This window comes from Brachionichthys hirsutus, chromosome 3, assembly GCF_040956055.1.
Source record: "Brachionichthys hirsutus isolate HB-005 chromosome 3, CSIRO-AGI_Bhir_v1, whole genome shotgun sequence".
Taxonomy (NCBI): Eukaryota; Metazoa; Chordata; class Actinopteri; order Lophiiformes; family Brachionichthyidae; genus Brachionichthys; species Brachionichthys hirsutus.
Window position 1 is genome coordinate 7,722,844 of NC_090899.1, and position 22,484 is coordinate 7,745,327.

General features: G+C 39.7%; 1 protein-coding gene across 1 annotated transcript in view; it reads left to right on the plus strand.

The window, feature by feature from the left end:
• Positions 1-651: 651 nt before the first annotated feature.
• Positions 652-22,484, plus strand: part of si:dkey-233k19.3 (dynein axonemal heavy chain 11) — a 35,059-nt gene continuing 13,226 nt past the window's right edge. Inside the window, exons 1-55 of the mRNA XM_068756955.1 lie at positions 652-880; positions 1,012-1,136; positions 1,265-1,458; positions 1,566-1,755; positions 1,857-1,956; positions 2,057-2,268; positions 2,346-2,564; positions 2,640-2,807; positions 3,413-3,529; positions 3,622-3,759; positions 3,849-3,964; positions 4,109-4,301; positions 4,458-4,562; positions 4,665-5,060; positions 5,498-5,830; positions 6,331-6,585; positions 6,669-6,838; positions 6,919-7,141; positions 7,241-7,357; positions 7,458-7,544; positions 7,617-7,775; positions 7,989-8,072; positions 8,193-8,351; positions 8,433-8,555; positions 9,155-9,277; positions 9,811-10,035; positions 10,116-10,207; positions 10,301-10,427; positions 10,511-10,663; positions 10,753-10,986; positions 11,850-11,981; positions 12,441-12,601; positions 12,675-12,831; positions 12,946-13,091; positions 13,169-13,285; positions 13,360-13,498; positions 13,645-13,737; positions 13,822-14,016; positions 14,095-14,172; positions 14,257-14,389; positions 14,508-14,635; positions 14,937-15,085; positions 15,250-15,400; positions 15,490-15,621; positions 15,899-16,072; positions 16,938-17,142; positions 17,398-17,563; positions 17,654-17,756; positions 18,170-18,409; positions 18,484-18,645; positions 18,746-18,939; positions 19,288-19,450; positions 19,877-20,000; positions 20,174-20,316; positions 20,888-21,049. Of these exons, the coding sequence (XP_068613056.1) occupies positions 652-880; positions 1,012-1,136; positions 1,265-1,458; positions 1,566-1,755; positions 1,857-1,956; positions 2,057-2,268; positions 2,346-2,564; positions 2,640-2,807; positions 3,413-3,529; positions 3,622-3,759; positions 3,849-3,964; positions 4,109-4,301; positions 4,458-4,562; positions 4,665-5,060; positions 5,498-5,830; positions 6,331-6,585; positions 6,669-6,838; positions 6,919-7,141; positions 7,241-7,357; positions 7,458-7,544; positions 7,617-7,775; positions 7,989-8,072; positions 8,193-8,351; positions 8,433-8,555; positions 9,155-9,277; positions 9,811-10,035; positions 10,116-10,207; positions 10,301-10,427; positions 10,511-10,663; positions 10,753-10,986; positions 11,850-11,981; positions 12,441-12,601; positions 12,675-12,831; positions 12,946-13,091; positions 13,169-13,285; positions 13,360-13,498; positions 13,645-13,737; positions 13,822-14,016; positions 14,095-14,172; positions 14,257-14,389; positions 14,508-14,635; positions 14,937-15,085; positions 15,250-15,400; positions 15,490-15,621; positions 15,899-16,072; positions 16,938-17,142; positions 17,398-17,563; positions 17,654-17,756; positions 18,170-18,409; positions 18,484-18,645; positions 18,746-18,939; positions 19,288-19,450; positions 19,877-20,000; positions 20,174-20,316; positions 20,888-21,049 (8,913 nt within the window). The remainder of the gene's footprint in view (positions 881-1,011; positions 1,137-1,264; positions 1,459-1,565; positions 1,756-1,856; positions 1,957-2,056; positions 2,269-2,345; positions 2,565-2,639; positions 2,808-3,412; positions 3,530-3,621; positions 3,760-3,848; positions 3,965-4,108; positions 4,302-4,457; positions 4,563-4,664; positions 5,061-5,497; positions 5,831-6,330; positions 6,586-6,668; positions 6,839-6,918; positions 7,142-7,240; positions 7,358-7,457; positions 7,545-7,616; positions 7,776-7,988; positions 8,073-8,192; positions 8,352-8,432; positions 8,556-9,154; positions 9,278-9,810; positions 10,036-10,115; positions 10,208-10,300; positions 10,428-10,510; positions 10,664-10,752; positions 10,987-11,849; positions 11,982-12,440; positions 12,602-12,674; positions 12,832-12,945; positions 13,092-13,168; positions 13,286-13,359; positions 13,499-13,644; positions 13,738-13,821; positions 14,017-14,094; positions 14,173-14,256; positions 14,390-14,507; positions 14,636-14,936; positions 15,086-15,249; positions 15,401-15,489; positions 15,622-15,898; positions 16,073-16,937; positions 17,143-17,397; positions 17,564-17,653; positions 17,757-18,169; positions 18,410-18,483; positions 18,646-18,745; positions 18,940-19,287; positions 19,451-19,876; positions 20,001-20,173; positions 20,317-20,887; positions 21,050-22,484) is intronic.

Genomic DNA, 22,484 nt, shown 5'->3' on the forward strand with positions numbered 1-22,484 from the left:
ACCCTGATGGGGAATGCTGAGTAGTTTTATGCTCTGTTTTCTTCCCTGATTATTTTATTTTATTTAAATTTTGAAGGCAGTCCCAGGAATCCTAAGATGCCATGAAATGATGGGTACTAAAGTGTGGTGTAAATGGAAATATTTGGAAAAAGTACTCCGCTGCTAAGACAACGGTCAAAAGAGACAGGAACACACACACACACACACATCACTTTACTAGAGCTCCAAGGTTTACACACACTCTACTTTACTGCCACAAAGAGGGCTTATGTGTTACATAAGGGTCCTCAGCATGTCACCCCATTGAGACAATCCTTTTGAGATGAACAACAATTATTAAAATACTTAAAAACCATGTGGGATTGCAGTTAGTGAGCTTGTACTTAAAGCTGGAGAAAAATACCCTTAAACAAAGTTCATTTGCTTAAGATTTAGCGTTCAAACACACAGGACATTCCCGACAGTGATTAAGGATGGGGGGCTGTTGCTAAGTAACCGAATGCTGACCCGCCCCCAGAACTGTAAAGCTCGATGTGAGTCTTCTTTGAAGACAGTACTAGTAGCTTCAAACTACTTTAACTTGGAGTTTTAGGTTTGAAATGGGGGCGCTAGGGTGAGGAGCTATTACATTTCCGTGCCGTACATTTCATCATGTCCGACGACGAAAATGTTGCTTCTTTTCTGGACGACATCAGAGTTAAGTTTGTCGAGAGAAAGGTTGTTGAGTTGCTGCAAATTGACGGACAAGCGTGGGAGAAGTCTGCCGTCGACGAGGAGTTTCAGACTGTCCTGAAAGACTTCTTTGACAGGGAGTCTGTTATATATTTCTCATCATCAAAAAAATGTCGTTTGACTGCTTCTTATGAGGTATGGCCGTTGCGTCACCATCAATGCATGCTAGTGTAAAGTAGCTTCATCTTCAAAATGACATAACGCGTTCAAGGACATCTGGCTAAACGTAATTGCTTGGAGGTAACACATCTTTGTTTTAGGCATCACCTGATGACCAAGACAAGCAGATCTATATTCTCAAAAAGTCAGTTGCTACAGTCAGTGTTGAAAACTACACGGAACATCTGCTTTTTGGCCTTCTGTCTCCATCACCGTTACTGCAGCTGTCGGGCGCAGTCGAGGAGGTGATTGTTTTATCCTCCATTATACGCCTGTCTCCTAAAATCAGCATGCTGTCAATTATTTTTGTTATGCAGATTTCTAGCTTGCCAGTCTAAGTCCTTTGTGAATGAAGTCTATGCTTCTTTACAAGGTGTGTGTTCCATTGCTGTCAAACAACAAAAATCACCTGATGTGGCCACGCCTCATGTCTGCAGACATCGTTCAACACGTTGAGCGCGTGTGTCATAGGATGTTATTTGTACGAGGGCAGGTTGTCGGGAAAACAGTTCTACCTATCCCAACTGTGACAGATTGGATAGAAAATGCATACAACACCTGTGAAATGTAAGAAAATGCATATCCTACATCTTTCTTTTGATTATTGATAAGAGTCTTGGTGGATCTGTAGTAAGTCAGGATAAAAGTATGGACAAAACTTTGTCACACTGCAGGTACAATAACCATGACAGGGCACTGTCCCATGTCATGGAGACCCTTGTCATCAACTGGACCAGTCTGATCCAGAAAATTTTAAAGGAGGATTCATCAGACCAAATTATGACAGGCAGTAATCCTGGGCCCAAAGCAGAGTTGAAGTTTTGGACTTCGAGGAAGAGCAATATGCAGAACATCTATCATCAGGTGTCTGACCCTTTCCCTTTGAATCGTTAGTAAAATAAGGAATTAATATTTCATCTCCGGTTGTTCCACAATCTGTTACAGTGTTTGGTTTTCATTTATAGCTTCAGAGTCCAATTGTGCAGAAGATGGAAAAAATGTTGGAGATGATGGATAGCAGCTATCATCCAGCAATCAAGGCTCTAATTGGAAAGGTATCTGATGGTAAGATTAAACAAAGAAGAAATGCTGTATTTTGCACACAAATTTATGATATGCCTAAACTGATTTTATTTTTTATTAAAACAATGTTCTCAACCAAAAGCACTCCAAGAAGCCCAGGACATAGACCTCCACCTGCAGCCACTAGATGCACAACTGTCTCTACTGGAAGAGATAGGATTTCCCCACTTTGAGACATACATCCCTGCACTGTTCCACACTCTGTTCCTTATTTGGACCAATTGCCAATCTTATCAAAGACCGGCACACATTGTGGTGTTACTGCAAGAACTTTGCAACATGCTGATTGAACAGGTTGGTTAGAAATATTTTGATTTTAGACATTTCTTGTTTGCGTGGCCAAATAACAGGTAAAAATATCTGCATTTTAGGCTTCCACATACCTGTCCAAGGATCTCCTCAAAGAGGACACAGAGGAAATTATGCAAAAGGTGAGGAAGGTGATAAAGGTCTTTGGATGTTTCAGAGACAGCTACCAGATCCAGAGGAAGCGTTTGGCAAACCATGTGAAACACGCACCCTGGGATTTCCCATCAGCCATGATTTTCTCTCATTTCAACCAGTTCCTTAATCGAATGCTACAGCTGGAGGTGAGAGCAATTGGTTTTTGTTACGTCTCAATATTATGTGGCGTTGGTTCTTTTTACAGTATGCAATCTTTGCAGGACTTTGCAGAAATTATACTGGACTTTCAGAGGATGGAGAAGCTGGAATTTGGTGGACTTAACGGCAAGCTCTATAGCGAGCATGCTGTTCTGATTTTCAGAGAGTTCAATAATAACTGGCAAACATTGAAGCGCAGTGAAAGCAGCCCATTGGACTTACAGTCCAAGGTGAAATGTTTTTAGTTTTTTCACATTTACATATTTTTTGAAAATATTACTATGGGTAGCTACAATCAAAGTGTGTGATCCTTCATGCTCTTATACCCATTCATTGCATTGGATTGCAAGTGTTCTGTATTTATTGCATTTTCCTCTTATCCACATGGTGAGAGCTGCAGCAAGTGAGGTGTTATATATATTTTTTGTGGTTAATATAGCTTTCCCTCCCCCCCAATGTTGCCAACATAATAAACTTTCAGACTAGAGCCTGACTGAAACACTATTTCTAAAAAGCGACATGACAGATTTACTAAATGATATACACCGTGAAATGGAATTCAGTGGATGGCTTTAACAGCTTCCTCGGCTTGCATTTTGAGATGTTGGTGGTTCACTCCAGTTGTATTCACAAGACAAAAGACAAAATCAAAAAAGAAAAAGGCAAATCAATATGGTGATGACCATAATGCCAAACTCAAGGCCTCTAAGCAGTAGTCCACAAACAAATGTGTGATGTTTGTTCCATCAACTATAAATTATGCAATCTCAGGCCCAGGCTCACTTTATACTTGTGTCCATCATTAACTACTCTTAAACATTTTTTTTCTTATAAGGCATTTGACAGCGAGTACAAGGATTTCAAAGTGAGGATTGTGGACTTTGAATGCCGCTTTGCCAACGTCCTCTGCATGGCCTTTAAGGACTGCTCTGGCCTGGAATCAGCATTTAAGGTACGCAAGACCGGTAACAGAGTGATGGTTGAGTGGATAGAGAGTGACAAGGCTATCAAGCAGGACACCAACATCTTTGTTTTGCCTTTAAGCTACTTACCATTGTCGGGCCCTTCTTGGAAAGAAGAAAAATTGGACAGATATTCAGTCCTAACTTCGTTCTACTGCAGCAGTATTTCATTGAAGAGCTGGAAAAATGTAAAAGTTTGTTTGAATGCCAGCTCATTCAGGTACTGGAAAACACATGAAATATAAATTATAAGTAATCAATGCACATTTTGCTGGTTCAGCAAATGCTTTTTCTGTACTCTCTTTGCAGATGGACAGCGGGCTGAGTAAAAACATGACTCGCACATCTGGAGCATTGAAGTGGGCAAAAATGCTCAGAGAACGCATTCAAACACCTTGGGAAAAAATCAGATTACTGTTTGACATGTGCGTAAAAACAAGCGACTGTGTCAAGCAAATCAATGAATTTGTTACAATACATAGATAGAAAGATAAACAGACAGGAAAAGAGATTGCTAGTAAGGTGCAAGGTCTCAATTATGCATTTATTTATTTGATCTTCTTATATAGCCCTGGAAAAGGTATAGAGCTGGAGAAGGAGTACTGCATGTACACTCAGATGTTGAGGTGCCTGGACCAATATGAGGAGGGAATATATTCTGACTGGTGTAATGGTTTGGAGCAGATGTGCCTGATCAACCTGAATCAGCCCCTTCTATCCAGAAATACATCTGACCTGATCTCAGTCAACTTCAACCCAAAGGTAAATACTACAGTGTCCCTGCAACCTAAAGAGCAATAAATGGGTCACATTTCTACCGATGTTAAATATTATCTTCTAATATAGCTTACAGTTTTGATAACTTGGAAAAGCTTGGACACAAATGCAAGTTAACCACTATTTCCATTCACCCCTTAGCTGACTGAAGTCTTGAAAGATGTTATGTACATTCAAACTCTCAGTCAGATCAACATCCCTGCAGCTGCATTGACTGTTTTTGATAAACGTTTCATGTTCACAAAGGTAAGAATCTAACATATTACTTTATGAGTTCACTTACCATCAATTTTCTTTACATAATCTACCTTTGAACTACGTATTTTCTTATTTCCTGCATTTTTCCAGTATGTTAGCAGTCTGCAGCTTGTGGTACAATGGTACAACAGGCTAAGACAGACCATGCTATCGGTGGAACGCCCCCTTATAAGTGCTGAGCTTGATGCCATTGACCTGCAGTTGACAAGAGCAGAGTGTGAACTGACATGGCAGGATCCAGACTGCTGGGCCTTCATCAGTACCACCAAAGGCGTGGTCCATGACCTTGCATATCGGGTTAGCAGGGCCAAGGAAAACTGTGAAGCCATCCAGTTAATTATGAAAGGATGGAGCAAACAGACCATGTTTTGCAGAAAGGACCACAAGAAAGGGATGCTCATACAGCCAGAGGACAGGGACGACCGTGTCAACAAGACGTACAACTCCACAAAGAAGGATGGAGACCGTATCCACAAGCTGGTACAGGTGAATGTGGCAGGATTTCTGACAAGAATCATTTTTATATGTTCAAAAAAAATTGTTTTGTATGTAAACAACTTGAAATGGACCGAATTATTGAATATATTGAATTATTCCAAAACCTTGTGATAGAGACATCATGAATATTCATCCAATTGTAAAATGTAAAGGAACTCTGAACACAGGAAATTCAAACGTATGCCATGTCTAATTAATTTAACAGTTTGCACTTGTGTGTCTTTGAATTCATTATTCCTTTATACAATAATGCAGATAAGATAAATTAAAATGTAATCTATTTTGTGTACACTTAATCAGTTCAGCTCTTTTTCTATTGTTAGTTTGTGACGTTCTTCTGCACTATCCTTAGAAATAAGAATTGATCAGGTAAAGCTGACAATATTTGTGCTCACCATAATTTTCCTATCTTTTAATTGTATCAGGAGAATATGGTCCTTTTCCGCTCTGGATCTTCGTCAGACTCGTGGCAGTCTTACCTGGAGTTTGTGGACGACATGGTTGTGGAGGGGCTCTTCAGCTACATTAGAAACTCGCTCCAGTTCTTTACAGAGAACATGGAATCATGGCCAAACCAAACACCTTTGTTTGAGGCACGGTTGTTGCTAAGCAGCACAGGAATGGTCTTTCTCCCCTTACTGGAAAAAGATGCAGGGGACAGCCTCTATGAACTCATAGAAGGACTGGTTGGAGATGTATTCCAAACTTCACTGAATGTCAACAGAGTTGCTGCTCATCTTGGCATGGAGAGCTACCAGGTAGAGGAGCAGATTTTGGCATTAAAACCCCAAAAAATATTGCAGTTCCTCAGTCAATGGGAGGTTTAATTATTCTATTTTATTTTATTGTAGACCATCGTCTTGTCTACAAGAAATTGGATGGATGGAAATGACATAGAACCACATAACAAAATCAAAGCATTGAATTGACTCCCTAATTCTGTAAAAAACAAATTGCTTTAAATACATACAAAGACAAGCAGAAAGTATCAAGATTGTGGCTTCATTTATTTTATTATACATCAATCAATCAATCAATAATATTTAAAATTGACTCATCCATTTATCATTGGATGAGTCAATAACATAATTAGTGTGACAGCCCTATATGTGATAGTGGATAGATAAGAGTAAGAGTCGATTTGAGATGCAAAATGTCTTCCCCTTTTGTGCTTATCTTTATAAACTCGTTATAGAGTATTCCTTTACAACTATGGACTCTTCCTCATGTTACATGTTATGTAATATAACTCCTACAGGATGTAATGGATCACATGCTAGATTTGTTGGACCTGAGACATGACATTATGGAGCGAGTGGAGAATGTCCTCAAGAAAGCAATAAATTACCGGAGAGCATTTGACTGCTACGCCAATCTCTGGCAAGATAACAGGGCTGAGCTTCTCAGCCAGTTCCTCCGGTACGGATGCATACTCACACCTGAAGAGATGGCGGCATATGGAGCAGGCGCACGCCCCGATAGTCCGCCTACAATTGATAACTTCAAAGAACAGGTAGAATGATTGTTAGAAATAGTACTTTTCCATATAATTCTGAAGGTATAATTGCAATCTTTGCTGTGGTCTTCATTTTACAGATAGATAATTATGAGCATCTTCATGCCGAAATCTCCAAACTTGAGGACTTCACAGTGTTCAATGGTTGGTTCCGGGTGGACATTCGATTGTTTAAAGGGAGCCTCCTAAACACATTAAAGAAATGGAGCTGGCTTTTTAAAGAACATCTCCTCTCATATGTAACTAACAGGTACATTGGATTTTTGCATGGGCATTCAATGCAGAACAAACTGAAATGTTATTTCTCACTCTGCATGTATTCTCTTCCAGTCTCGACGAGCTGCAGAACTTTGTCCGAGTGACTGCTGAAGGGCTAGGACAGCCTCTAGTCAAAGAAAACCACGGTGGGCTGGTTGGAGTGATGAGACTCCTGTCGGCTGTCAGAGAAAGACAAGACGTCACTGACAAAATGTTTGCGCCTCTCAGAGACACAATAACCCTCCTAGAACAATATGGAGTGATCATACCACACCAAGTCTATTCCCAGCTGGAGGTAAGGGAAATAACTTGTTGGTGCTCCTGCTGTCTTCTCCTTTCGAGGACGAAATGACTTCATGTTAACTGTGGGAATTGAAAACACTTCTCTCTGTAGGAACTTCCTGAGATATGGAGTGGGGCCAAAAAACTGGCCTTAAAAGTGAGGCATGATGTAGCCACCGTGCAGAATGCAGAAGTGCTGCTATTACGAAAACAATGCATGACATTTGAGGTGATAAGTCACTTTAGTGTTTCATTTTAGTGAAATTATATATCAGAAATATTGTATACACCAGTGTGAGGACCATTTAAGTGTCAAATCTATTTTTCAGGCAAAGCAATTTAAATTCCGGGAAATGTTCAGAACATCTGAGCTTTTCAGTTACGGTGCAGTGCCTCCCTACATCAGTCTGGACAAAGTAGGAGTTGATTACAGTATTGAAATAGCCTCCTGCTGTTTACTTTAAATAACGATTGTTCTTTTTTTCTAGTTTGAAGAAGCAATCCGAGACATGGAGAAAGAGTTAGCGGCGCTGCACGTTTCCACAAATCTCTTTGATGTTACTACTCCAGACTACAAAGAAATCAAACTCTGCAGACGAGAGATGGCGACCCTCAAAGAACTGTGGGATATTGTGGTGGTGGTGCAGGTAAGTGGCTAAATGTATTTTGTGTACTTAATGTCATTATTAAATCGAAATACTGTACAGCTAAATGCTTCAACGCTCGACTGCAAAACCACAGCAACTCAATAAACCTCACTAGGATGCCATTGATTCTTTGAAGACCCTGTTGCCTCTGAATGCTCCCATTAAGCCTCCTCAGCCCATTGACCCCCTCAGAACTCATCTTTATCTATTCAGAGCAGTGTGGAAAACTACACAATGACCAAATGGAGGCAGATAAGCGTGGGCCAGATGGATGCAGAATTAAGGCGTTTTGCTATGGTGAGGTCGCAAACGGTGCTACATTACACCAGCACATCTCTCCTGCTGTCTCGCTGTCATGCAGCATCGCTGTTTTGTAACAGATGCCCCAAATATCTAATTATGTTTATTTACCTGCAGGACATACGGAAGCTTGACAAAGAGGCTCGATGTTGGGATGTGTATTTTGGATTAGACCTTTATGTCAAGAACCTGTTGGCGTCACTGCGGGCCGTGAGTCAGCTACAGAATGAGGCAATAAGAGAACGCCACTGGGTGCAGCTAATTAGAGCAACACAGGTGCATACATAGAGCAGCACGCATTTCCTGACATTATCTAAATCTGAGACTTTGCTTTACAACAGTATTTTCTTTAAATAGATGGATTTCAATGTGACTGACAGCACCACCTTGGAAGACCTCTTGTCTCTGAAGCTCTATTTAATGGAAGATGACGTTTGCAACATAGTGGATAAGGCGGTCAAAGAAATGGCCATAGAGAAGGTCCCTCCTCAGTTATCAATGCATTTATGTTTTGTTTAGTTCAATGAAAATATCCAGTTATTTATACAAAACAAAACACATACTGGACCACTCAACATTTCTGGAAAAGGTTTAACTTTTTTCTCTGTGCTTAATTAAAGGGTTGCAGGACACAAACTATAACTTTCTTGCACACTTTTAATAAATAGTCTTTGCTTTCTATTTTGATGGACAATGAATAATGTTAATAATAATATATATATAGATGGTCCTTACAGTGTAATATATTATAAATAGGGTACAGATCCTCATAGGTTTAGATGTCAAGTTTGGATTTTTCATGTTTGGCTCAGTTGTTTCCCTGATAATACCATCCAAACCTCTAAGTTTTAATCTTGTGACGATGCATTTTTCACATAATACATTGGGTTTAATTTTCCCAAGAAGTGCTATTTGTCAAAAGGGGACACCATCTAAAAACGTTTGAAACTAAACTCGTCTAATTTGTGGGTGCATGATTTCTTATTGGTCAGTAACATATACATATATTTGTTTATTTGTTAAGACTGTTTATATTCAGAAATGTTACCATTATGCTGTTCATTATTTTCTTAAACCAGGTTGTGACACAAATAAGTCAAACATGGGAGTCACTGGAACTTTCATATGAATGCCGTTACCAAAACTCTGTGCCACAGCTTGAATGTGACGACGAACTGATGGAAATTCTTGAAGATCACCAGGTAAATATCTAAATTACTGCTATTTATACTATTTCAGACTACGTGTGTGATCTATATTGGCAATGCAAAATGTTTAATGGTTCTAAAGCACAAGAGCCAATTCTCAAGATCAGTTGTCTGGGAGCAGTAATGATTTGTTAGGGTGAATAGAGATGAGTATCCAGAAAGGGGCTGCACCGTCTGACTGTCTAACAGCTCAACTGAAAATAGAGAGGTCCCTATTGAGCCCGTAGATTTATAGCTGCTGTAGGACACAGGCTATTGTTGTGTTGCACCAGACTTTGTACATGTATACCAGATGCATGGGAGGCTGGGGGCAGCAATTAGAAGTCTTGCCACTTTAGTGCCTCCATTTTTGCGTAACCAGGCTTAATTATGGCCTGGCATGCTGTTGCAGTTCAATATGTAACCTTAAACTGACATTTGTAATGAGTCAAGATGACCAATTCTAACTGTTGCCACAGATTATGTGATAGTTTGGTCTAGATTTTTGCATTCAACCAAATTCATGTCTCCGTGTTTTTATCCACAAGGTTCAGCTCCAAGGCATCTTTCAGAGCAAACATGTGGATCACTTCCTGTTCCAAGTGGTGCAACTTCAGAAGCAGCTGACTTTGGCTGACGCTGTGCTGATGGTCTGGATGGCGGTCCAAAGGACATGGACCAACCTGGAAAGCATTTTCAAAGGTTTTGATGATATCTCCCAACAGCTGCCTGCAGATGCGTACAGATTCCAAGCAATAGATGCAGAATTTCAGGTTTGCACCCATGTCATTAATGAAGTAATATAAAGTCATATATATCATAATTGTAACCATGGAGATTTTCATTCCCTTAGGAGTTAATGTTGGATATTGCTTTGACAAAAAATGTCATTGAAGCCACAAACAGGCCTTTTCTATTTGAGAAGTTAGAAGATCTACTAAAAAGGTTCATAGTCTCTCGCTTTACTTTTGTTACTTTCATTATACGGTTTCCTTTTTGATGCTTTGTGCTCATGATTTCCATCTTCTATTTTAACAGACTGACACTGTGTGAAAAAGCTCTTGCTGAATATCTGGAGACAAAGAGACTTGCCTTTCCCCGATTCTACTTTATTTCATCTGCAGATTTGTTGGACATCCTTTCCAAAGGGAGCCATCCAAGGGAGGTATATGATATTGTTGTTATTATTATTATTATTTACCCCGTGTCACCATTTCAGTACTCTGTAGTAAAAACTATATTTTTTAGGTGACTGCCCATCTCTCAAAATTATTTGACAACATGTCAGATCTTGAGTTTGCCAAAAACGATCAAATGGATAATCCTAAAGTTGCCCTGGGCATGTACAGCAAGGAGAGGGAATATGTCCCATTCCAGACTGAATGTCGCTGTCTTGGGCCGGTAAGACTCCACTGATGCTCATGAAACTGAATCAGCTATCATAGTTGCATGAAATAACCTAATGTTTTAAAAAAAAAACTTGAAATTAGGTGGAAACATGGCTTGCGTTTCTGGAGAGGTCAATGAAAGAATGCATCAGGGGTCACCTGTCTGAGGCCGTGTCTGTGTACGAGGACAGGCCCAGAGAGCAGTGGATACTTGATTTCCCTGCCCAGGTGGCACTTACTGGATCTCAGGTCTGGTGGAGCAATGATATGGAGCTTGTTTTTAGAAGACTGCAGGAAGGATTTGAGTCTGCACTGAAGGACTACAACAAGAAACAGGTATATTGTAATAATTGTATGATTTATTCTGTATATGTATAAAAAAACATCAGTAAAATATGAGCAATATATTTATGCATCTTGTTCATTTTAAGAGCAAAGCTTCCGCAATATTTAGCTGTAAATGCTGTGTAGCATTTTGAATATATTATCTAAATGCTCACAGTATTTTAAAATAAGAATGATCAAGTAGAATATTTGCAAGGATTAACATTAGGTTTATTACACAACCATGACAACCCATGGCCTCAAAACTTTCATAATGTATACGTAAACATTTCATTATATAATTACCACATTTAATGTACAAACTGAGTAAATATGCATTTTCAAGGTAACAATTTCATATTATGGGAAAGTTTCTGCTTTAATTTGAGTTCATTTCGACATTTTTACACTATATATTTCATGTAAGGATAGCATTACAAGACATTGATTTGTGTGTAACCTTTGAGTGAAGTGACAACTGCTTAAGTTGATGGACACATTTTTCATAATCACTCAGTGTCCTGAGCTGAGTTTGTTGTGCCGCTGTGGGAGACGTGCTCACGGGAGTATTATCAGTCTTGTCAGTTTCATCAGCACAATTTGAGGTTGGCATGTCCTTGGCTGCTCTTTGGATAATCTTTCCCCTTATTCGCGCTATCTCACTGATTGGATCTGCTGTCATGCAGAAGCAGTGACAAATGTAGGCATTTAGTGACATTTTAGTTAAAACAAGAAAACAAGACTGCAAGACTGAAGTTTTACTCACTTGAATACTTAGTGAGACAGGAATTTTGTATGTTTTTTTTTTTTATTGCTGCCAGTTTAGTTTCATGTATGAATTGTACAAATATAATTTTTTTTCAAATTTTCTGCAGATATCTCAACTGAACTTATTGATTCATATGTTACTGGGGGAACTGAGCCCAGGTGACAGGCAGAAGATCATGACAATATGCACCATTGATGTCCATGCTAGAGACATTGTTTCCAACCTCATTGCCCAAAAGGTAATGTCTGTCTGAGGTAATCTTGGGACACTAACACCTTTGACTAATCATATAGTTGTGGTTCTAACCGGAATATAATGGCAACATTCCAATTTTGTTTTACAACATAGAAATAGCAACAAGAAAAATATATTTTCTAAAAATCTGAATAAACAAACCTGACAAGAAGAAATAAACCTTCTGCCACTCTAACATTTGTAATTTTTAATGTGTCTAAAATACAGACTTTAAGGCAAGATGACATAATATAATTTAAACTATTTATTGTCATGATTTTATCTGCTGGTCTATTGTACCTAAGGTAGCATATTGACAAGGAGAAATGAATAACTATTGTGATACTGTCCATTTAGTATGACATAGCGTAATATACAGATACTCACGGGTATCGATATTTTTAGTGACATACAGTATGATATCCTTGACATAGTTTTAAAGCAGTGCCCTCTGCACCCACAGGTCACCACCTCACAGGCCTTCCCATGGCTTTCTCAGCTCCGGCATTGCTGGTACGAGCAGGAGCATCACTGCTTTGTTAACATCTGTGACGCCCAGTTCCTTTACTCATATGAATATCTTGGGAATAAGCCTCGTCTAGTTATTACTCCCCTGACAGACAGGTAAGCCTGCTGCTTTCATTTTATGCATGTAAAGTTTGCACTGCTAAACAACATGTCCTGTTTCCACTTTTAGGTGCTACATCACCTTAACTCAGTCACTCCATTTGAACATGAGTGGAGCCCCAGCAGGGCCTGCTGGAACAGGGAAGACTGAGACAACGAAGGATCTTGGCATGGCCTTGGGTGTCATGGTATACATCTTCAACTGTTCTGAACAGATGGACTATAAGGTGTGAAATGTTGCTGACAATTCATTACTATTTCCCATTGGTCAGAGGATTTTTGAGTAAAAAATGAAAATTCAAATACTAAATATATATATATGTGTTTTGTCTTCTGTTCAGTCTATTGGAAATATCTACAAGGGTCTGGCCCAAACTGGAGCATGGGGATGCTTTGATGAGTTCAATCGCATTGCTGTGGATGTTCTGTCAGTTGTAGCAATGCAGGTCAAAGCTATACAAGACGCTATTCGCTGTAAAAAGGAGAGGTAAGCCATAAAGCCTGCATGAAGGAATATTTTAAGCTGAAAGAATAAATGAGTTGACTCTCTGTGCAACTTCACAGGTTTCTGTTCTTGGATAAAGACATTGTCTTGAAGTCCTCTGTGGGGATCTTCATCACTATGAACCCCGGGTATACAGGCAGGACAGAGCTGCCTGAGAACCTTAAGGCTCTATTCAGGTAAGACAGAGTGACATTTAAAAGGTGAGCTTTTCTCTGCATTAAATTCACTCTGTGCTCATGTCCCACTGTAGACCCTGTGCCATGGTGGTGCCTGACACGCAGCTTATTTGTGAGATAATGCTGGTCACAGAGGGCTTCCGTGGTGCCAAGGTGTTAGCCAAGAAATTCAAGAGTCTTTACTCTCTTTGTAAAGAACAGCTCTCCCAGCAGGTAGGACAGACTGAATGATATTACATATTTTCAGCAATACCTGAGGAGCATGGGGGTGTATGGCATGATTAAATAAATCTTAGTACTATTGTTTGATAGGATTTTTTGCATACACAGTTATGTATTGTTTCCTGTTTTCCCTTTAGGATCACTATGATTGGGGGCTGCGTGCCATCAAATCTGTTCTGGTGGTGGCAGGGGTGCTGAGAAGAAAAGACAAAACTAAATCTGAGGAACAGGTGAGTTTTGTATGGGTTTTAATTCACAACAACAAGAGAAGGATGGACTGTCTCGAATATTCGTAACTGCACTGTACTTCCCAGGTGCTAATGCGTGCTCTGAGGGACTTCAACATGCCTAAGATTGTGACCGATGATGTGACTATCTTCTCGGGACTGCTGGGAGATCTGTTCCCGGGCCTGGAGGTTGAGAGAGAGAGAGACGCTGAATTTGAAACGGCTGTCCGAAAGACCACAGTGGAGCTCCGACTGCAGCCTGAGGAGACATTCATTCTTAAGGTTTTAAATGATGTGGGTCATATCTTCTTGAAAATGAATGAGAATCTTTTTTTAAAAGCAATTCTTTTTTTTTATCAGGTGGTGCAGTTGGAGGAACTAATGGCAGTGCGTCATTCTGTCTTTGTTCTTGGAAATGCTGGGACTGGGAAAAGCCAGGTTTAATTTTACAACCTTAAATTATTGAGCATGAATAAGTTTGATTTTGTAAGGTACAAAACAGGTATTTTTCTTTTTCAATAGATATTGAAGGTTCTCCATAAAACATATGTGAACCTGAAGAGGAAACCTGTCTGGAATGACCTCAATCCGAAGGCAGTAGACAGAGATGAGCTGTTTGGCTTTATCCATCCTGCAACCCGAGAATGGAAAGATGGTAAACCGAGAAACAACATTTAGAACATATGAACCAGTAATAATTGATAATAGGGGCAATCACTACTTGTGCCTTGTAATCTCAGTTGTTATTGATGCTCGTCATTCTCTGTGTGCAGGTTTGTTTTCATCACTGATGCGAGAGCAAGCTAACATCTCCCACAATGGCCCTAAGTGGATTGTGTTGGACGGAGACATTGATCCGATGTGGATTGAATCACTCAACACAGTGATGGATGACAACAAGGTACCTCCCTCCTGTTCACTCGTACACTGTTGTACAACACATGGCAACTGAGGTGGGATAGATAGAAAAAGATGTTTCTCTCCCCCTCCTTTGACAATCACTTCCTGCAGTGTGAGTACGGTAATGGAGGTCTTTTTCCAGAGTGATGAATCATGTCACAGTATACTTGTGCCTGTGGAATATCCTAAATGATATGAGATGAGATATGAGGGTGTTTTCCTTATCGTTTGGGTAGAGTCTTGTCTGACATGTTGACCATTCTAATGCCAAGATATTTGTGATGCTTCATACCATCGTTCAGGTCCTGACTCTGGCCAGTAATGAACGCGTGCCTCTCACTTCCTCCATGAGACTGGTGTTTGAAATCAGTCACTTAAGTACGGCTACTCCGGCCACCGTGTCCAGAGCAGGAATTCTCTACGTTAACAACCAGGATGTGGGCTGGAACCCGTGAGTTGCATTCTGTACTCACATCATATCCAAGTATCTGTAAGGTTTTTAATGCAGTGCCGTAACATTATCCATTCTGCCATGTGGTGCATAGGTCGGTTTTACATGCCTTGAGTCTTTACGGTGCATCACAGTATACATTTATTTCTTGGACTGTTGATCAGGTACGTTGCTAGCTGGATCGACCAACGACCTCGCCAGACAGAGAGGGCCCACCTCACCATACTGTTTGAAAAGTATGTTCCACGTTGTCTAGAGCAGATGAGAAACAGCTTCAAGACAATCACTCCTATTCCAGAAAATGCTCTTGTTCAGGTAAACAACAAACAAGCACACAAAGTGCATTTATTTCCATTTTTGTATGCAGTAAAACACAATGAAACAAGTATTTTCTGTTTGTGCAGACACTCTGCACTTTGCTGGACTGCCTTCTAATACCAGAAAATATTCCATCGGACTCTCCCCGTGAGCTCTACGAGACCTACTTCACCTTTGCGTGCATCTGGGCCTTTGGTGGGGCACTGCATCAAGATCAGGTTTCACTTTGCTTTAAAATTAAATGGATAGATAGGAGAATGGTGCAATGATGATTTTACGTATCGGTATTTCAGTCAGGCTTTCATTCTTTGGTGCTAAAAACACAACAGTTATTTTTGACTGATACCAAACTTGTGTCTTTTGTTGAGAGACATATCAAGAGTATCACATGATTGAGCATAAGATGAGTTTAACTGTCAGCCATTTGGTCTAATGATGGGTTGTCTACTGAACATTGGGAATTATTGCATGATTTATATTTCATGATTTTCACAGCTGCATGATTACCGGGTTGAGTTCAGTCAGTGGTGGACCAAAGAAATGAAGACTGTGAAGTTACCAGCACAAGGAACTGTGTTTGACTACTACCTTGACCCTCAAACCAAACGCTTCCTGCCCTGGAGTGATACAGTGCCTCCATTTGAAATGGAGACATGTACAACATTGCACGTAAGAGCATATAAGCAACTATAAATATGGAGCAGTGGGACCTGTCATGTAACCTCACAATGTAGCTTCACAATTCAACAGACCTTAAAAAGTTGTTTGATATAAAGGAGGCAAATTCCTTAAAGAAAATGCCCAGTGATGAACATTACAGCTATAATAAAATTAATATTGTCTAAGCAGACACAATATGGCAGGATACAGTCACATCATGAAGTTATTTTAGCGGTGCTAGAATCCACTTCGTCTGAGTACCATCTACTTGTACGCAATCACAGTTAATAGTACCGGTATATAAAGTATTATTAAAAACAAAAGAGGAGGACCTTCCATGAAACTTTAAAAGCAGACTTTTCAAAGCATTTTGATAAATAAGAATTAAACTTCTTAAAGAAAAATAACCACAAATGAACAATACAGCCATATTAAAAATGCATGTCTGCTTCAGTGAACATAATAAGAGCGGGTGAAGCCACATCATGAGGTTATGGCAGGGGTGCTAGAATGGATGATAGGCTTTCCACTGTGTCTGATTGCCACCTACTGCACCCCATACCAGACTGTGTGGGGGTGAAGGCATGAGCAACAACGCTTGAGCTATCACCCACGCTCTATTGTCTTTCTTTATGCTCCTGTGTACAGCTGTGAATGCTCCAAAGGCTCTCGCTGAGCTGTAATTAGTAGCGCTTTGTTCTGAGCAAATGATGCTATTATGACAGAATAGTTGTGGTGTACAGGGGAAATACAATAAATTATAAATCACATACAATTCACTGAACACATGTCTGTCAATAAATCACACTTAAAAAAAACCCAGAATAAATATGCATGTTTCTTTTCTGTCTTCCTGCTGTTTCTATGATTGCAGGCTGTTCTGGTACACACGTCAGAAACTGTGCGTCTTCGTTATTTCATGGACTTGTTGCTGGAGAAGAGACAGCCCCTGATGCTCATTGGGAATGCTGGAGTGGGAAAGAGTACACTTGTCAGGAACATGCTAGACTGTCTGCCAGAGAGTTACATCACAAAAAGAGTACTCTTCAACTACTACACCACCTCTATGATGCTGCAGGGTGAGTTGTTTTTTTTAAGGTTGTTTTGATACTACAGACTAGTTTTGATACTACAGACTAGTATCAAGCAAACTGCAGCACCATCTGCTGGTAATGTTCAGATTCACAAAGAGTAAAGGCAGAGAAACCTGTTTCAGCAAACTTTAGCCATAGTCAAATTATATCCTTGTATTTCCAAAGTTTATATGCTTAGGATAAAAAAAAAATCAAAACGTATAATTATGTTGATGGCAAATCAGTTTTCTTTTCTTGTAGCAATTCTGGAGCAACCCTTAGAGAAAAGAGCAGGCAGAAGTTATTCCCCTGTTGGGAACAGAAGGATGGTTTACTTCATCGATGACATGAACATGCCAGCTGTTGACAATTATGGAACAGTGCAACCCCACACACTTATACGCCAGCATCTGGATTATGGGCACTGGTGAGAAAACCCCCTTAAACCATGGAAACATTTGCCAAACTGTGACGTGTCCTGCAGAATAAACTCCATTTTCTTTTCCCAACTCTGTAGGTATGACAGACAGAAACAGACCCTAAAAGATATACACAATACCCAGTATGTTGCCTGTATGAATCCAACTTCTGGGAGCTTTAATATTAACCCCAGACTACAGGTTTGTTTCCCTCTTACTTTACTTTTCCGAGGCTGGATTAAAAGAAGCATGTACCCTCTGTCTATTTTCACTACCAATTGACTCACCTGTTTTGCTTTAAGTGTTGCAATCTTTCAAACTGTTCAACCAAGCATTTTACATGAAATGCATTATATTTAATATTTCCCACTGGCGCGCTCGTTGGATTGGATTGCCAAAGTTGAATGTGGGAGCCACCTTAAACAATGGAGGCTGCACCCTCTAGGACTCTGACCTGTGCTGATGAAAACGAGGAAGAGTCAAAGACAATCTTATGATACTCTATGTTGGAAAATAAATCAAAGTTGTATTTGAAGGGGTATTATATTGTATTGTATTAGGGGTTCAGATGGAAGTTGTTCAAATATTTACGCTGCTGTGTTTTATTTCTACAGAGACAGTTCTCGGTATTTGCGGTGAATTTTCCATCACTCGAGGCTCAGATGTCAATCTTCGGTCAGATTCTTTGTGGTCACTTGAAGCAGCAGCTCTTCAGTGTGGTGGTTCAGAGGAGTGCTGTGGCTGTGGTCCAAGCTGCCATAGCGCTTCATCACAAGATGGTTCACAGCTTTCTTCCAACGGCCATAAAATTCCACTACGCATTTAACCTGCGAGACTTGTCTAACATCTTTCAGGTAGTGCAATGAGCAATTCTTTATTTGATTTTGAATGGAAAATGTAATTTCATATAATTGTATGCCTTACTTAGGGCATCTTCTTTGCTGAGCCTGAGAATGTGAAGGGGATCACCGACCTGGCTCTCTTGTGGCTCCATGAGTCCTGCAGAGTTTACTCAGACAGACTGCTAGATGTCATGGATCTGCAGCTTTTCCATAAGCTCCAGATGGAGACTGTGCATGAATGCTTTGAGGTAAAAAATGCAAATTGTGATTAACAGCACAAACATAATAAATTGCTCTCTCTTTCAGGCAACAATATTTAAATGATTTATTGTGTTTGTCCTTTTATAGGCATTAGAGGACAATAAGGTCATGAAGCAGCCCCTCCTCTATTGCCACTTTACCCAAATAGGCAATGAAGCCTCCTATAGTCCTGTTACAGATTGGTCTGTGCTCAGGTCCATCCTCACAGACGCTCTGGAGAGCTACAATGAGCTTAATGCCACCATGAATCTGGTGCTGTTTGAAGATGCAATGCAACATGTGTAAGTGTAGCCGATTCTTATATTAATTACAATGAATAATAATTGGAATGATTGGTAAACTATTTAAACATTTACTTTCAAAACAGTGAAAATAAATCAAATTCAACCCAAGACACTAAATCGACTTAAATAACATCTAGTAATTTGAAAAGCAGCATTTTAATTCATGAATTTATGATTTATAAGCATTCAAGCTGTTGATGTAGCGGTATATACTATTTGTTTTTATTTATTTGTAAATAGGTATTTTCTTTGTTTAGTTGCAGATCATCAATTATGGTTTAAATGTATTATATTTGTCTGGTTAAAAATTTGCCATGGTACAACAAAGACTTTCTATGCTCCCAGCTGTCGCATCTGCCGTATCCTGATGTCTCCGAGGGCACATGGCTTACTGGTTGGGGTCGGGGGAAGTGGGAAGCAGAGCTTGGCTCGCCTTGCTGCCTATATATCTTCTGTGGAAGTCTTCCAAATGACTCTGAGTAAAGGTTATAGCATCCAGGACTTCAAGGTAACCACTAATGTTCGTAATAGGTTACAGGCAACAGAAAAATATACCCAGTTTAACCGAAGAAAATGTGCTTGTAAAAATTGTGCAACCTTTATGTAAACCCTTCACTCATTAATACAAATAATGGCTTCTGCATATAGAGTATCTAGATCTGGATATTGATGGAATTCCATTCTGTTTCCGACTGAACTACTCGTCAGATATTATTTAACAACACTGGAAAATGTTTCAATATCTCATCGATGAAGCACTTCTGTCACTTGAATCATTTAATAGCCTCTTTAAAAAAAAAATCAAAGCATTATCATGGAGCCTTGTGGCGTCCATTGATTATCATTGAACCATTTGCAATAAATGAATGGACTCTGTATGAGTGTGGCCATTATAAAGTCGGTGTCTGTTTATGGTATGTATGGTTTGGTTTAGATGGATCTGGCAGACTTATTCATCAGGACTGGTGTGAAGAACCAGCGAATGTGTCTGCTACTGACTGACGCTCAGATACCTGATGAGCGGTTTCTGGTCATTATTAATGACTTACTAGCATCAGGTCAGGACCAAAGTTCCAACTGTGTTTGTTAACATACCTACGGTTTCCAGAGCAGTAAAACTGTATTCATTAATGTAGTGTGTAGCCTATTTTAAAATAATCGCATCAATCATTTTGGAATGTACTCCCTATGGCTTGTCAGTCTGTGATTGTGATTGTGCCTGTTCCTTCAGGCGAAATTCCTGATCTCTTCACCGAGGCAGAGATTGAAGCTATTGTGCTGAATGTGAAGCCTGAGGTCCGAGCCATCGGACTGTTGGACAGCAGGGAGCACTGCTGGAAATTCTTTCTTCACCGAGTTCGACATCAGCTCACGGTTTATTTTTTCAAAGTTCCTCCCAGATGAATTATCCCAAAGCTTTTTTAAACATCAGCAATCCAAATAATTTAATTGACATATTTGAATGTGCTCTATTCTCAAGTGGATTTCTCTTTAAATGCATCTTCAGTTATATGGAATCCCTGTTTGATGTGTGCTGCTTTCTTGTCAGCATCTTAATGTTTCTTGTTCAGAATATTTCACTTTTATGAGAGCACCTATTTTAAAAATACTGTAATGTTCACATGATAAGAGAAACCTATTGCTTGTAGAAAAATATTTCCTCAGTAAACAGTAAACCTCTTTGCACCAGAACGTCTGGTATAGCATCACCGTCTGGTCCAGCCAACTGGGAATGTTTCCTCCTTGTTCACGAGCCAAGTGGATGGAAGTGGGCCCACAGATTGCTGCCAGTTATGGTTTCCCTTTTGGATGCATCTGTCATATCTATGATCCGTGCTGATTTTCATATGTACACATGAGAATGCTGTCATGCTGCATGGGAATTTGTTCAGGTCTGTTTTTGTACAGCTCAAGTGACTCTTTTCTATCTGCTTCTTCTTAATAGGTGATACTGTGTTTGTCTCCAGTGGGCAGCACCCTTCGGGTGAGGGCCCGTCGATTCCCTGCTCTTATCCAATGCACCACCATTGACTGGTTCCATCCATGGACTCCAGAAGCGCTGCAGTCGGTCAGCTACAGGTTCATCCAAGAGATTGAAAGCATCGAGGTTAGGCTTTTAAAGTACTTTATCTCCGGTCCTAAAAGTCAAATTCAGAATGCTTGCATGTGGTTCCTTCTCTGAATCATATAATATTGAAAATAAGGGTACTGGCTGTCAAAAATGCATCTGGCATACATTACAGTGTCTTTTCACCGTTTGCCATGTGCTCCCTTATTGCACACTGAATTAGACTTTAATGAGCATCTCTTAACCACAGTGCAGCTGGATTAACGTGTCCATAGATCCCTCATCATTAGTTCTCTGCTGAGGTGCTGACAAATTGCTGAGCACATGCCTCGAGACTCGCAGTGAGTGCAGCCATATCATTGTTTTCCATCATAGCGGTGGAACGATCACAACCTAGAATCATTTATGTTAATGAGTGAAGAGTGATTAAGCACATAACGACACTCTAAGGAGGCACAGCTGTCACAACCAAGGGGTGTCATCACATGCGTGAGCATCTGCCAGACTATTACTTCCCACTGTTTGTGTATGTGTACTGATCTGTTTATCTGTGAGTGTTCTTGTGCTGCAAAAAAAAAGTGTCTTAGTTGAACAAGCTTGTGGCATTGAAATACTATTTGCAGTTCGTATGTATAAAACAGCATTCAACCAATCATTCTCAGCTCTTTGGCTGTTAATAAAAACAGATAAACATGGTTTAGGACTGCTGCTCTCACAAAACCATGTGCATGTCAACAAGACTTATAACTGTAGGAAATTGTGTAATTTTCAATTTGAAAGTTTCTTGAAAAAGTAATTGGCAGATAAATTGACCATTAGGATGATTGTTAACATCAGCCGTTATGTCTGTATAGTCATAATAATAGAAAGTTAGAGGAGGATGCTACAGGATGGGAATTAGAAAACACTCTTTCTGTATTAATAATTAATAATCCTGAAAAGTTTTAAAAAAAGAAGACAGTGCTGTTTATTTTTGGTAATTAATGATGATTATCTTTAAGAGGCAAGGAAACAAGAAATGAAGTGATCATTTATTTAAAGCTAGAATTGCACAACCCATTAATATTTGCTACACAAGGGCAATCAATGAGAACTTATTTCAAGTTGCAGCGGCAAATACTTTGTCAAAAAGCATTATGTCAGATCTTCATTAATAATGATTTTTTTTCTCTCCTGCTTGCTCCATGATCATTAACCATTTTTTTTTTGTGAGTTATGGTTAAATTTGATCTTGGTATTCTCTGCTCATTTGTTTTTATGTTAATTGATTGTTAACTTTGTGATTAATGGAGGGTCTGTTTCATCCAGCATGTAATGGATACCTAGTTAGAATGTAGTACAACAGCCACTGTAGACAATGTGCTTCAAGTTGGTGGAAGTCGGAGATATTGTAAACAGTGGGCAAGTTTTACAAGTTGCATGTCAGTAGTCTAAACATATTATTTTCACAGAGGTTTCAAAGCATCATCATTCC